Raw genomic sequence first — 14414 nt, 5'->3', positions numbered from 1 at the left:
TTGTTTGCTTAAAACAATAATTCTTGCGTTTGGTTTTAGTTGTACTGTATCATTAGTTCCTGTAGTTTGCTGACTTGCTGTTAATGTAGTGTGCCTCTGCTGTTTCCAAATTCAAATAACCCTGAATTATGATTGTGGTTGGTTTACGTTTCCTCTCTGTACTAAAGCCAACAGCATTGTCTAGACTCCTTGTTAGTTACAGCTCTGTAGACTGTGAAGGTTAGGTAGAAGAGACCTAGAAAAGTGAAGTTATAGTGCCCTCTGCTGATTGAATTCAGTAGATAATAATAAATTTATTTAGTGACAGAAATGATTGTTTGTAGTATCAGGTTGTCCAATTAAAAATGAGATCACACTGAAATGGCTTTTATATTTGTGTGTACTGTAAATTAACACCATTGTCAGGGAAATCCCACTGAATTAATTAAATTTGTTGTCAGTGAGTATGTTTACATGCGCATAGTATTCTGTCTTTGGCGTTATTCTGAAAAAGACAAAATTAATAAAGTGTTTATGTGACTATGAAAATGAATACTCCACTGATATTACTGTCGCAGCCGTGCATACCTGTGCATACATTTTTTACTGATGTGTTTTACTTCCTTATTTCCTCAAACACTATTTTGAAAAGGTCCGCTTTTGAATAGTTTCTCATATTCAAAAACCTCTTTTCTGAAGTTTAAAAGTAGTTGTTATTTTTGTTCCAACTAGAAATGTGAATTATTCTTTGGAACATCCACCTCTGCCATAGAGGATGTTTGTCATTTCTCCAGTTGATCATAAACGGGGGCTATGTGTTGCAGTCTGTTGTAAAACATGCAAAATCTGCTAATTAGATTCATTGTACTGTGTTGAACTGAATCGTTATAAAATAATACTGTGGGATAATATTGCAATACCCAAATGGATTATACTGTTTACATGATACCTGTCAAATTCAGAATTACTTCATATTCAGAGTAATAGTGGAATAATGATGTGCATGTGAACACACTCAATAATTAATGTAACCCTGTGGAATCATTTGTCTCCCTCTTAAAGCTTCCTGAAGTCCTGTTTAAGTGTTTTCTTGCTTTCTCTTTACCACTTTTAATTTGAGGATGTGTCACTCCTTCTGTTTTTATGTGTCTTTACCTAGACTCCATCCGCTCTAGTACTACTAGTTTGGGCAGAGCTGAGAAGAAAGGCCTCCTGGGTATCTTCCAGTTCAGTAGGAGAAAATCCAAGGTAAGCTTCCTGAATGCTGTCCCTGCTTTTGTGGTAATATGTAATGCTATAATCATTGCAGTGATAACAGCATGAACATCATCATCATCATCATCACAATGACAGCACTTAAACTAACCAGGGTTCCTGCAGGGTCTTAAAAAGTCTTAAAATTCTTGAATTTACAAATCTGCATTTAAGGCTGGATCTAGTAAAGGTTTGCTTGTATAAAAACCCATGCAAACTCATTGCACATGCAAAAAAATGTACAAACTGATTTACTAACAGTGCGCACTAAGGGTTGCATCTTTCAAAGGAGCAAAGTAGCACGTCTGCATCCAATTAGTACGTTTGCCACAATGAATATGCAATATGCGGCATTTACATGCAATTCTTTCAAAGGTATTAAATTTGATATGGTAGGTCTTAAGTTATGTTTCCATAAACTTATTCGCCGTATTGTATGTAAATGTGTCTGTTAAATGTCCAAGCTGCAAAGAAAACAATGTTTGTCGACTCAGTTCCACCCATTCCAACCTGACAATTTATATTGAAATTAGGAACCAATTATCACTAACTTTGCAGCCCCCACTGAAAAATGACTTGGAACGGTGGGAATCAAGGCATTGGTGTGAATGAATACACCTTCCTAAATTGTAGGAGTCATGAATTTTTGCCAGTATGGCCATGTAATAGGCTGTGAAATGGGCATCACATTTTGTCCTGATCTTAAAAGGTCTTAAAAAGTCTTAAATTTAACGTATAGAAACCTGTAGGAACCCTGCTAACTCAGAGTGATTATTGTTAGTCTCAGAAGAGGTTAAATGCATGACCAAATGAATGTTGCATGTTCGCAGACTGAAACAACATCTATGGACATGACTGACTCTGATGGTAAAGTGTTCCAAAATACAGACAAACACTCTAATGTAAGTATTACAAACACACCTGGAAATGTCTAACTGAACATCTTACTTTCAGGGGAATAAACAATGATTGGACCAAATAATACAGACAGTTACACAATATATAGTATTTACAGGGCTAGAGATTGTCTTTTATAGTATCCAACCTGATGCAAAATTATATTATTATAACTTTTATTTAACCTGGAAAAAAAGCTCATTGAGATTAAAAATCTCTTTCAAGAGTGTCCTGGCCAAGACAGCAGCAGCAGAAGTTACACAAAATGGAAATCACAGCCATACATCCACACTAATATACATAAACACAATGAAAGTCAGTACTAAAAACAAACTTAAAACTAATACTGAAACTGATATGTTTTCTTCATCCTGTTCCTTTCCAGTCAGTCATTTCAATTGGAATGAATAAATAAATGAAATGAAATAAATGAAATGAAATAAGAACAGACATATAAAATGTCACCATTATTATATATTAATGCTTTACATGTTAAAAAGTAATAATAACATCAGTAGATTATAATTACAGTGACACTTACATCATACTCAGGTTAGGAACATCCATTTTAATCAGTATTTACATGACACAAAATTAAATAAGTAGACGTTCTCGTTAACAAAAATATTACTTTAGCAGGATCCCCATGTCAGCTTTTTTTCAAGTTTCATTCTATTGCTGTTTGTTTTATGTGGACTGGAGTGCTCTAGTAGTCCATTTTTAATTCCTCCCTTAATTATTATTCTCTGACTGGATGGAATGCTTGGATTTCTGCTGGGACAGGGTTTGATTATCAGCTCTACGTGTCAGCTCACTCACATACCGATACTTTTTTTTAACAGACAGCCCAATCGGGTGACCAGGTGCGACTAGCAAGACGTTGTTACAGTGCATGACAAGGTTTACTGTTTTACCCAGACAGTAAGTCAGCACTTAGCATTAGCTCATTCATGGCTCTTCAAACTTACCCCTGACCTCCTCATGTTTGCCCAGTTATTCAGGATTTGCAGCTGACGTCACTGGTCATGTGATTGTTGTTTACAACCTCCATATTGGTAGGCATGCTATCTGGGTCCAGAAAGTCACAACTGTTGCTTTATATCGTGTTTTTCTTTGGACTCGTGTTTGCGTGTTTTGTTATTTGCCAGTATGTCTGCTTGTGATAAAGACACCATAGATGAGTTTCAATGTTCACTAACTACAGTGATGCGCGCAACTCAGAGGCAAAAACACGAGTACCAGCTAACAGCCGGCTCACATCAGCCGCGTACACCTCCAGGCTCTGCCCCAGAACTCGTGAACGAGCCGATATGTTAGCTCTAAAACGGTCCATTAACTGTCTCTGTCCAAAAGCCGATCCCATTTTCTCTTTCACGGCCGCATAATTTGACTTCACCACATCGAGAAGGCTGTCCCGTTGTAGAAAAGCAGACTGTCACAGACAGGTGGGGAGTATTGTCACCAGCTCCAGCTGAACTCACCGGTGTCGCCCGCTTTAGCTCCGACTTCCACTTCCAGCTGAGGAAACTCTGGCTGCCATCGCCGGCAAAGGGAGCAGGTAGATCCACAATCCCTCTCTCTCTATAACAGGGGTGTCAAACTCATTTTAGTTCAGGGGCCACATTCAGCTAAATTTGATCTGAAATGGGCCGAACCAGTAAAATAATAACATAATAATATATAAATAATGTCAATTCCAAACTTTTCTCTATGTTTTAGAGCGAAACAAGTACATTTACGTTATGAAAAGGTTTACATCTATAAACTATCCTTTCAAAAGATGTGAATAACATGAACAAACTGACAAAATAAGTGTAACTTTAACAATATTCTGCCTCAGTTTATCATTTCCACATGTTCATTATAACTTACAGATCACAGTGGATCTACAAATACACAACATTTAATATCAGGCAGAATCTTGTTCAAATTGTACTTCTCTTTAGATATTTCAGGTTGTTCATATTTATTCAGGTTATTCACATTTTTTCTGAAATAATACTTTGTTTTAGTGTAAATACATGAAAATATTTACATTTGCAAAGAGAAAAAATTGGAGTTGTCATTATTTATATGTTATTATGATAGTATTTTGCTGAATCCTGCCCATTTGAAATTGAATTAATCTGCATGTGGAACCTGAACTAAAAGGATTGTTATTATCAGTGTAATTTTTGCATTTCACAAATTCATCCCAGGGGCCGGACTGGACCCTTTGGCAGGCCAGATTTGGCCCCCGGGCCGCATGTTTGACACCTGTGCTCTATAAGATGATGGTCCAGGGGAAGCCCTCCTGGTAGGTTTAAAGGGGTCTTCATCACCGTACCACATGATGACAATTCTTTTTTTCCACGCCGCTAAGCACCAGGCACGCAGGCTAACTATACTGAGAAGCTACGCTAACCGCGGTAATAACTTTAAACAGCGGTCGGCAGAACAGAACCACCGCTGCCACCAATGGAACCCAGTGGTCTTTATGCCTAACTTATAATTGGTGAAAGCTAAGGAATAAACGGCACACAGGAGTTTAGCAGGTCCATCGTTTAACACGCTACGAACTCGGCGTGACTTCCTCCTCCAAGACTTAATGTATGCATACATCACATGAAACTCATCTATTGCAACCAACCGCAACACATGTGGTTACCGTGATCGCACTGCTTAAAGCTTTATGTTATTATAGATCTACACAGGAGAAAAATAAATATCACCAACAATGGGCAATTGTATGATCCAAGGAAAGCTTGCCTACCAATATGGCGTCATAAACAGAAAACCACGTGATCATGTGACGTATGTGCAAAACCTGAATAGTCACTTATAGCTCCAAAACACCAACAGGGCAATGACCAATGCACTAACTACTGGCTTCAAACAGCAGTTCAGAAACCAACAGATGATATCCGGGTTCCTCTGTCCACTAATTATATTCATAGTGTCTATGTTTTAAACAACTACTATTTGTTTTAAAGTAGAGACAGCTAAATTATCAGTGAATGGATTGAAAATAATAGTTGGTCATGTAAGTCTCAATAATGCATGATATCTTGCACTACAAAAATCAAAATCTTACCAAGTGTATTTTTCCTCATTTCTTGTCAAAATATCTCATCACACTTAAAATAAGACATAATCACCTAAAGAGGAACTTTTAAGTGAGATATAAGAACTGATTTGTAGACAATAGATCTTGAAAATCTTATTTCAAGAAATCTTATCAAGATAATTTTCACTTGTTCCATTGGCAGATTTTTTTGCTTAATTCAAGATTTTTTTGCTTAATTCAAACAAAAAAATCTGCCAATGGAACAAGTGAAAATGATCTTGGTAAGATTTTTTGAAATAAGATTTTCCAGATCTATTGTCTAAAAATCACTTCTTATCACTGAAAAGGTACTCTTTAGGTGATTATGTCTTATTTTAAGTGTAATGAGATAATTTGACTTGAATTGAGAAAAATACACTTGGTAAGATTTAGATTTTTGCAGTGTGTAGCTTTAAAAACTGGGCTCCCTATATAATATGACCCTGATGATGATCTACAAATAACTGTCAAGTTATGGTAATTCTTCATGATGTCCTCTAGATGGCAGCAACTGTTAGCTTTTGCTTTAATTCCATGACTCTGTTTCCTTTGGTACAAATGAATGAGATTGAGCTTTCATGCTGCAGTTACCGTCCAAAAGGAAGTTGAAAATTTGGCTCTGAGACATGTAATGATTAATAAAGCGTAAAAATACAGCCCTCTGCCTGTTGTCATGATCACAAATCTGTAATTTCTCCCGTGAACGTGCTTGTACAGTACGTCTGTGTTTTACCAGACATTTAGGCGCTGCATTAAGCAGCTCTCTACCTGCTATGTCCATAACTCAATCATATTAATTGGATTTTGGAGCCATGAACCTCTGTGCAGCAGCACCCATCTGTGGCTCACCTCAGATCAATATGGTGTTTGATTGTATTAGCTTGAAAAACACTGGCCAGCTCACTTCACTGCCCGCCAGCCTCGAGGCTTTTGGCACGACATCCCCACCCTTCTGCCTCTTTGTTCTCTGACTTTACTACAACATCAACCATCTGCCTGGCCAATATCAAATCCACCCTTATAATGTCACTGCTGTCATAATAGTCTTCCAGCTCTGAAGTGGCTTTGTGCTGCGCATTCTCTGTCTTCATCCATTGGCCTTGCCCACTTATTTTAATCAGACATTTATTTAAGACTGCAGAGCTCTTTGACATTTATTCATATTCATTTTTTTTGGCTGTATTGCTCTCTCCAGTGGGCTTTCATTCTGGGCTTTTTCTCACTGCTATGATTGTGTTTCAGCCACAATGTGTTATCGGACCACACACATGCATTTATGCACACAGGCAAACACACACACACACACATATAGACACAGCGTTATCAGCATGAAGGTATCAGATTACCCTACCTTGGCTACATTATCACTAAAAGCCCAGCCTCTTATCTCTAATTGTTCATTAGGGGCCAAACTACTGTGTCTGTGTGTGTGGTGTGTGGGCTTGAAACACCAACATGGCTGGAAAGCATCATGTTATAGCGCAGTGCTGATTCCAAAGCAACCTGAAAAACAATAAGGAAAATGTCCTTTTATTTTAAAGCAGAAGTTTCAACTTGCTGAACAGCTTCAATCTCTGAACTGCAGCAAGTCAATGCAGTTATAGGAGCACAACAACTTGGGTGCATTACAATTCGTCAAAGATTTCCAATCTCCACCACAACTCATAGTTATTAATCAGGCCAATATTATAGATCATTTTAGTTAAATATCATTAACATAAAATAAGGAGAGTGTTAAGTCATGTGCAGATGGTAAGCATTCCTCATAAACTGACATTGTGACACACCTCAGCTCAGCATCTTCTATAAATTATTATGAAGTACATTTAACCCTTAGGAGTCTGAGCCTATTTTGGCTGTTTTTGAGTACTATTGATTTTGCCTTTATATACTATTTTAAAAAAATGTTTATTATACCCATGTTTGGTATCTTTTTTTTCGGCACAACTTCATCTATATCATCTGCTTATTATTTTTTTCACTTTAACCTACTATATCACAGGGATTAAAGTTCTCCGTCACCACGACGGATTTCCGTCAAATGGAAAAATTGAGGGGGAAAAAGTCATATTGAAGTAACTTCCCAACGTGTTTTGCGGAGTCCAGTCGGCACCACGATCCTGTCCTGGGTCTGCTGTCCTGAATCTGCAGGTGTTTAACACAGGCACGCCACGCACAGGGGGCTGATAGGTTTAACAGTGATGATAATAAGATGACTTCTTTATTTTTATGTCAGGAGGAGAGATTGATGACTATTTCTCTTTGGAAGGAAACGCTGCTCATTCTGTGCCTCAGAAACACATGGACAAGTTCAGCTTTACCGAAGTTCAGCCTCCAGACGCTAACTTTAGTTTAGTGCTAACAAGTAGCTTTCATTATGAAAGAACCACAGCGAAAAGGGAAGAAGACAGAACTGATCTACATGGACCTTCATGTTTGGGTTCATAGCTTATCTCCTCTTGCCGGTATATGACTAGTGTGTGTGTTTGTGTTTGTGTGTATGTGCCCTTCCCGTGCGTGCGGCTGTGCGCGCCGCGGCCTTACGCGGTTACGCACCCGACTGCATAAGTGCTTTATTTTGACCCGTTTAGCATCTTATTTCTATCTGTGTGGTACAGTACGAAGATAAAATTGAATGAATGAGTAACACCCTTGGTATTTGCAAAGCCACTGTATTTTAAATACCCTCAGAGAGTATCTGTAACGGAATATAATTTCTGTTTCAGTTGACGTAATTTCTTCCAATCAAAACAGAACATGATATTGGCAGGAGGGGGGTTGTGGACGCAAGTTTGACGACGTACAGATTATTTTGGCTAGCATATACGACATCATGGACACGTTTGTAGAGGAAGGTGCTGAAGTGGTAACTATTGAGAGATGCGTGAAAAATAGATGGAGGTGGGCGTGGCTTGATGAGAAGGGAGACGATGGAACTCCAATTAGATTATGGTGCAAAAAAATGAAGCAGCCTCACTCATTTTTTGCAGTAAGGTTTTCCTCTAGTTATTATTTTCACTTGCTTCAAAGGTTTTCATACCCTTTAAAATTAACCAGAGAGCACCAAAACTGACCTGAAGCTTTAAAAATTTTCTGGGGGAGGACCCCCAGACCCCCCACCAATACCACTCATGACATTTTTTCTATCCATGTTACTAATCTTCTACACCTGTACACTCTCCCATTCAGTGTGTTTTACAGTATTGCCAAATTTGACTATATAAACTTGTATGCTATAGTAGTATTGTATTGCATCATTTTTAATAGTGGCCAATGATTTTGACCAGAAGAAAATTTTCAGTCAGATGAAAAATTTTTGCTTTAATCCCTGCTATATCAATACAAAAGGCCAAAAAACACAAAAAATATAAAATTTGATTTGAAAAAATGTATGTAATTTATTGCATAAATAACACCAAGATGCTTAACAAACCTTTTCAAAGACTTTAAAAGTAAATTTTGGTTCCAGATATTAGGTATATAAAATTAAAATTGTAATAAACTAAAACTGTTCTCAAATATTTGACATGAAAGCATATCTCTACATAGGTGTTTTCTCCGGTTTTCTCACCCCTCCCCGGTCCTCCCGGTTTCCGCATTTGGTTCAGGTGGGGGTCATCCTCACCCTTACCTGTAATGCTAATGTAGTCTGTGGATTAGAATCTGCAGATTTAGCTAGTTTGTTCCGTTTTGAAAAAGGACAAAAAAATGACGACGATATGGTCAGAAATATAACACCGCCCCCCCACCTCATTTTCATACTTTTATTCATGTTTGTATGCTCCAGTTTCAGGATGTCATTTCTCCAGTTGTATTTGCTCTATCAACATAAAATAAAAGTGGGAGAGTGTTTCAAGTCCACACTTTCGAATGCAGTTGTCCCCAGTGGTCTATGTGACCGACTTCCGATGCTACGACATGTTGAAAATATCATGTGATTCAAGCACAGACCGTGGACCCCTAAGGGTTAATCAACTTGGGAAAACATTAATGTCCTTTATAAAGTCTGAAGAAAAAGTATAATTTCTTTTATTTCAGTGCGATCAAATAATACTGTATTTGAAGTGGATGCAGCAGGATTTCCCTCCCTGCTGTTCTATGCTGATGTATTTATTAATCTGTGTCCTGGTCAAATGTATAATCGGTACAGGGATCCTTTTTTTAAGAGTTCAATAGGTTAATTTGAGGTTACACACTGTACTTTTGAGTACCCTCTAAACAGTACCTGAGATATGTTCAGAAAATGGTTTGTACGTCTTTTTTTTCTGTTGCCGGATCTGTCAGACTGACAGATTTCAGATTGTTTACCCGAAGGAACACGTAGAAGACAGCAGGCGGAGAAGTCAGATGGAGTTCATGAGAAGTTTCCACTTTGAACATTTTATTTTTGGTTAGGTTAGAACATGCATATTTCTAAAGTTTCCACATGGAAATCCTAACACTCCCTGACTTCCAACTTTTCCAGTCTTTTAAACATATAAACATTTACCCGTAGCCCCACCTTACCCGATTTAACCGTGTCAATCAGACAGCTGTGAAACTGACTTTCATAACACTTTTATAGTATTTTCATTTTGTTCTGCTTAAAGTGTAGTTTGCTGTGCTGGTCTCACTTTCATCACAGTAATGAAATCACCCCAATTTCCTCAATAATTTCCTTTTTGGCAACTATTAGTCAAATGTATTTGCATGTTTTTTCCAAATGTTAAAAAAGAAATACATGATTACATCTAGAAGAATGTGTTACTTAAGTTTTTATGTTCTTTTTTCAATCTTTTCCCACTGTGAGATGTTCTAACCTTGGATCCAATTAATTCTAATGACCTGGACTCAGTGTTCTTTCTTGCGCTGCCTTCATGCTGTATCGTGGCATTGTCTGAACGCATCAATTAATCTGCTTTTAAACACTTTTTTTTCTTAGAGCATGGGGGTGAGAGGCATGATTCGGTCCTATTGTTGTACTAAGGCTCCGTACCAAGCTGAGGTTTAGATTTTCAGGAACACTTTAGGTTTTCTTTGATCAGATATTGAAAACCATTTTTGTGCTGTGCTTTAGTCAGGAGCAGCCACCCTTTGAAAATGTGGTTGCACTTTCAAGTTGATCAAATGCATGTTTTGATAATTGTTGTGACTGTACAATAGACTTTACCTTTTTGAAATGTGTGCAGTGAATGTAAATGGCACTTTTGCAAGCTTTTAATGTAAAGAATTTGTACTTTTTGTTCTACTAAACAGAAGGATTTCCCTCTGTGATCATTTGTACTTTGATTTGGAATGTGAAATCTTGAGATTTATGTATGCACTTAAGAAATACATTTCTCCTGAAGGACTCAAGCTTATTTTTAAAAATTCATCTTTGCATTCAACTAGTGAACACAGTATTGAAAAGAAAGAGACAAACTGTTTCAAAACATGATTAAAAGAGGATTGTGCTGTTTTGATTTGTATACTTGTGAGTGCTCTTATCTTTAACTTTATCTTTAAAGCAGTCTAATGAAGAGCATATTAGAAGCTCAATACTTCTTATGAGTTGTTATGCACTTTTGTTACACATATGCAACTTATTTGTCTCAACTAACCTATTTTATTTTGATGTTATTTGCAGGCCCTGTCAACGGCGTCCGGGGTCCCAAGTGTAGAAGAGCGACCCAACACTCTGGGCCAGTCACAGTCAGCCATGAACATCTCCAGAATGTCTCCCAAAGCAGAAACTAAGAAGAGGAGGGCCCCGGCACCACCAGCAGCCCTGACATCCACCATGGGAAATGCCGGCTTTGAGAGCTATCAGGTAAGGCCATAAAAGGGCTGTGCTGAAAACTGTCTCGTCATCTCACACACGGAAATATACATTTGCAGAAAAAATTATTAGACCACCCTTGTTTTCTTCAATTTCTTGTTCATTTTAATGCCTGGTACAACTAAAGGTACATTTGTTTGGACAAATATAATAATAATAACAAAAATAGCTCTTAAGAATTTAATTTCAGAGCTGATATCTATCCATTTTCCATGTTTTCTTAAAAGTAACCAAAATCATTTAAGTTCTTACATCAATATGTATGGCATTGTACCAACAAAACAGTGCTTTTAGGCATTCCGTGTTTTCTTTTCTGTCTGTTTTAGTCACATGATACACACAGGAGTTAGTACTTGATTGCATAGCCATTGTTTTTGATGACTTTTGATGGTCTAATAACTTTTTCCGTGACTGTACATACAGGTACTATTAAAGATGTACAGAAACATTGGGATGTGCTTAAACACCCACTCATATGGGGTCTCTCACTTAAACCTATAATAAAATCTATAGTAGATGATCGTGTAAAGTAGTGTTGGATCATGGGAATTGTCGTTTTTTTACCACAATTGCTGATGAAACACTATTTGACTAGGGCAAAAATCATACTGGCAATCAATCATTTTCAATTGTTTTATTCACAGTATGTTTGCATATTGCATAAACAGTGCAGAGGTAACATTAGGTAACATTAGGTTATGATACTACTGACAGTAACTGGAAAGTGACTGTTACGTGGAATCAAATTACAGATTGTGCTGAATTTGAACATTGTTGGGAACATTTGATATGAAGTGACTACACAAGTCAACATATTATATAATATTGGCCTAAGTATTTGTAGATTTTATGCCAGAAATGTTACGTATTAGCTTCAAATAAGGTCATGACTTGTGTGAAATATTTCAATGCCTGAGCTTTATTGGACAGAAATGGTGGAAAAAGCCACAATGTCTGTTTGACACAGTCTTCCCTTTGCGTGTTTTGGCCAAAGATTCAGTAACTCAAGGTCACAGTGACCTGTATTGTCTACATTAGTGAAACAGCTCCCCACAGTCTCATTATAGTGTTATGACGGCATGCTGGGAAATGTTGTTTAGCAACTGACATCCTTTTTTTTCTCCCTCTGATAATAGGTTTTGTTTATTTGAAGTAGTGAATGCTCCTGCTTAATTAACTAACGTGAACTGAGGATAGAAGAGTAGAAAACATTTCAGAGAACTCTTGTGGGATGTGAAGTTCACTGTTGTTGTTACTGAATTATGTATCTATGTAAGGTCAGCTGAACTAAACACCACTCCACAATTTCAAGTCTTAGCAGGTCATGTTTAGTACTTACGTAGGAGCCACTAGTGCTCAGTCAAAATCTGTGTCCGTTGTAACTTAATCACAGTTAACTAAGTTTTTTCTTCTATTGTGGCCCTATTACACAGTGTCTTACAGCTGGTGTAATTACTTTAGTATTGCAGATTGTATTACACAGTAATTTAGGTCCATCTGTTAGATGAAGAGCTGTGGCAGACACCAGGGCTGGAAAACTCAGACAGTGTTGGGAGTCACAAGGGCAGCGACGCTGAACAGAAGCTGGGAAGGCCATCTGAGGACTTGATGACTGGTCTAATATTAGATTTCTCCATCTCGCGCTTATGCCTTCTCTGAACTGTTACCCTGTCTGGACACAAAGTCTCATGTATATTTATGCATGTCCACTCCACACATTGCAAGGTCATACTGTGGTGCAGGAGCCTTCTCAAATTTCATCTCCGCTTTACAGCTTGGCCTGATAAACACAGACTCTAGGAGTATTCCACTGATGTGATGAGCTGGTTTACCAGTGATTCAGCTGTTTAGAGTATGTATGTTCTTTTTCAGACCTGTAGGTGGTCAGCATGTGGTTTGAAAATTTAAATGATAAGGAGGGTTTTTGTATTCATCCGATAGGCCGTTGACATAGCAGGTGTTGAGGTATGAAGTGTTCAGAGATCAGTAGCATGCTCTGCCTGTGTTTGTAGTGTGAATGTAATTAAAAAGGATTTACTTTCATGACTTTGAAGGATGTCAAAGCAGCCAGATCGTATCATTTTCTCAGGGTTATTGGGTACTTAGATCTGTGGAACAATTGTACATGTCAAATGAAATTAGATCACAACTACAATCCAGTTGCACTTTTACATGAAACTTGGCATTGTTGCTTTAGGCAGTATTAAGCTACATTAGAAAAAAAAAATAACTGGCACACTTTGCTTGTCAGTAGAGGAGCAGATCATCATTAAAATGTTGAAGCCCCAGTGCAAACAGCTGTCACGCGATACTCGTTATTTGTCGAAGTACAAAATATAGTTCTGTCCACAAGGGACAGACTGGAAATGGGCCATGTTGCCTGGCAGAACATAAATGAGCTGTGATGGTGTTTGTTGGATTTGCTGACTCATACCTTTTTATGACAGTAAACTCCACCTTATGCACATAGTGTTTGTACTTACGGTATGGGAACGTGTGTGTTTGAGAGTGAGAAGGATTAGGCGCATGACTCCATGTCATCTGAGGACAGCTTTCTGTGATGACTGTCCTCATTACAGACCTCCCCCTGCGCTGAATAAGCTTAGGTGGTCATCAAACTGTGACTTACCGGACATAGTAATGAACCATGACATCAATATATAAGCTATATGGATGATGAGATTGTTATAACAAAGCTGGATCCTTTAGATAGACTTTAGAGACAGAAATCGCTAATGGGGGGGTCTTTGGAGTTTTAGAAAGAACATAGTTGGATTATCATCACAGACAAAGTTAGTTTAGTCAGAATCTCTTTGTAGCTGACTGTGAAAACACTGGTCAGACTCAGGGCTACCCATTGAGGTAAACTGACAAGGTGACTGTAATCATAAATAATCATTTTACAGTGGACCTTGTGTTATGCAGCATATGCTTTATTACTTGTACCATCACCCTTATATTCAAATGCTGGTGTTAAAGGTTCGCCATCATAACCTCAATATGTTGAATGTACATATACTCAACCTATCTGCTGTTATTACTGTGCAATGTGGTATGTTTTAGTTTCCAGTCTATTCTGTTCCAAAGCAGATTATCAGTGGTTGGTAATGGCTGATCTCAGATATGTTTTACAGATCAGAATGACTTGTACTTGTATTGTTAGCAGTCATACACTATCCTTATGTATGGTGTTGATCTGTTGTTCAAACAATAATGGTTGAATGTTAGTTGTTTGCACAATTGTCGCATCATACTGCAGCAAAGCTGCGCTGTGGAGCAAAGCACATAAAACCATTTAAATTGTGCATTTCAGTTTTCCTTTATTCTCAAAAGTCAGCACCAGACTTTATCTTTAGTGCTAAGTCAGTGTGGCTGCCCATTATTCTGTTTAGCATCTGAACT

At 37.8% G+C, this 14414-nt stretch overlaps 1 protein-coding gene across 6 annotated transcripts in view; it reads left to right on the top strand.

Annotated features, from left to right (window-relative positions):
* cobl (cordon-bleu WH2 repeat protein) overlaps positions 1 to 14414 on the top strand; it is a 75435-nt gene that overhangs the window by 30363 nt on the left and 30658 nt on the right. For all 6 annotated transcript variants that reach the window (XM_030157582.1, XM_030157584.1, XM_030157583.1 and 3 more), the window contains 3 exons: positions 1139 to 1227; positions 2064 to 2135; positions 10821 to 11003. In XM_030157582.1, coding sequence (XP_030013442.1) covers positions 1139 to 1227; positions 2064 to 2135; positions 10821 to 11003 — 344 coding nt within the window. The remainder of the gene's footprint in view (positions 1 to 1138; positions 1228 to 2063; positions 2136 to 10820; positions 11004 to 14414) is intronic.

The sequence above is a fragment of the Sphaeramia orbicularis genome, chromosome 16 (assembly GCF_902148855.1).
Source record: "Sphaeramia orbicularis chromosome 16, fSphaOr1.1, whole genome shotgun sequence".
In the NCBI taxonomy this organism is placed as follows: Eukaryota; Metazoa; Chordata; class Actinopteri; order Kurtiformes; family Apogonidae; genus Sphaeramia; species Sphaeramia orbicularis.
The sequence above is the reverse complement of the archived record's forward strand: the minus strand, read 5'-3'. Positions and strand labels throughout refer to the sequence as shown.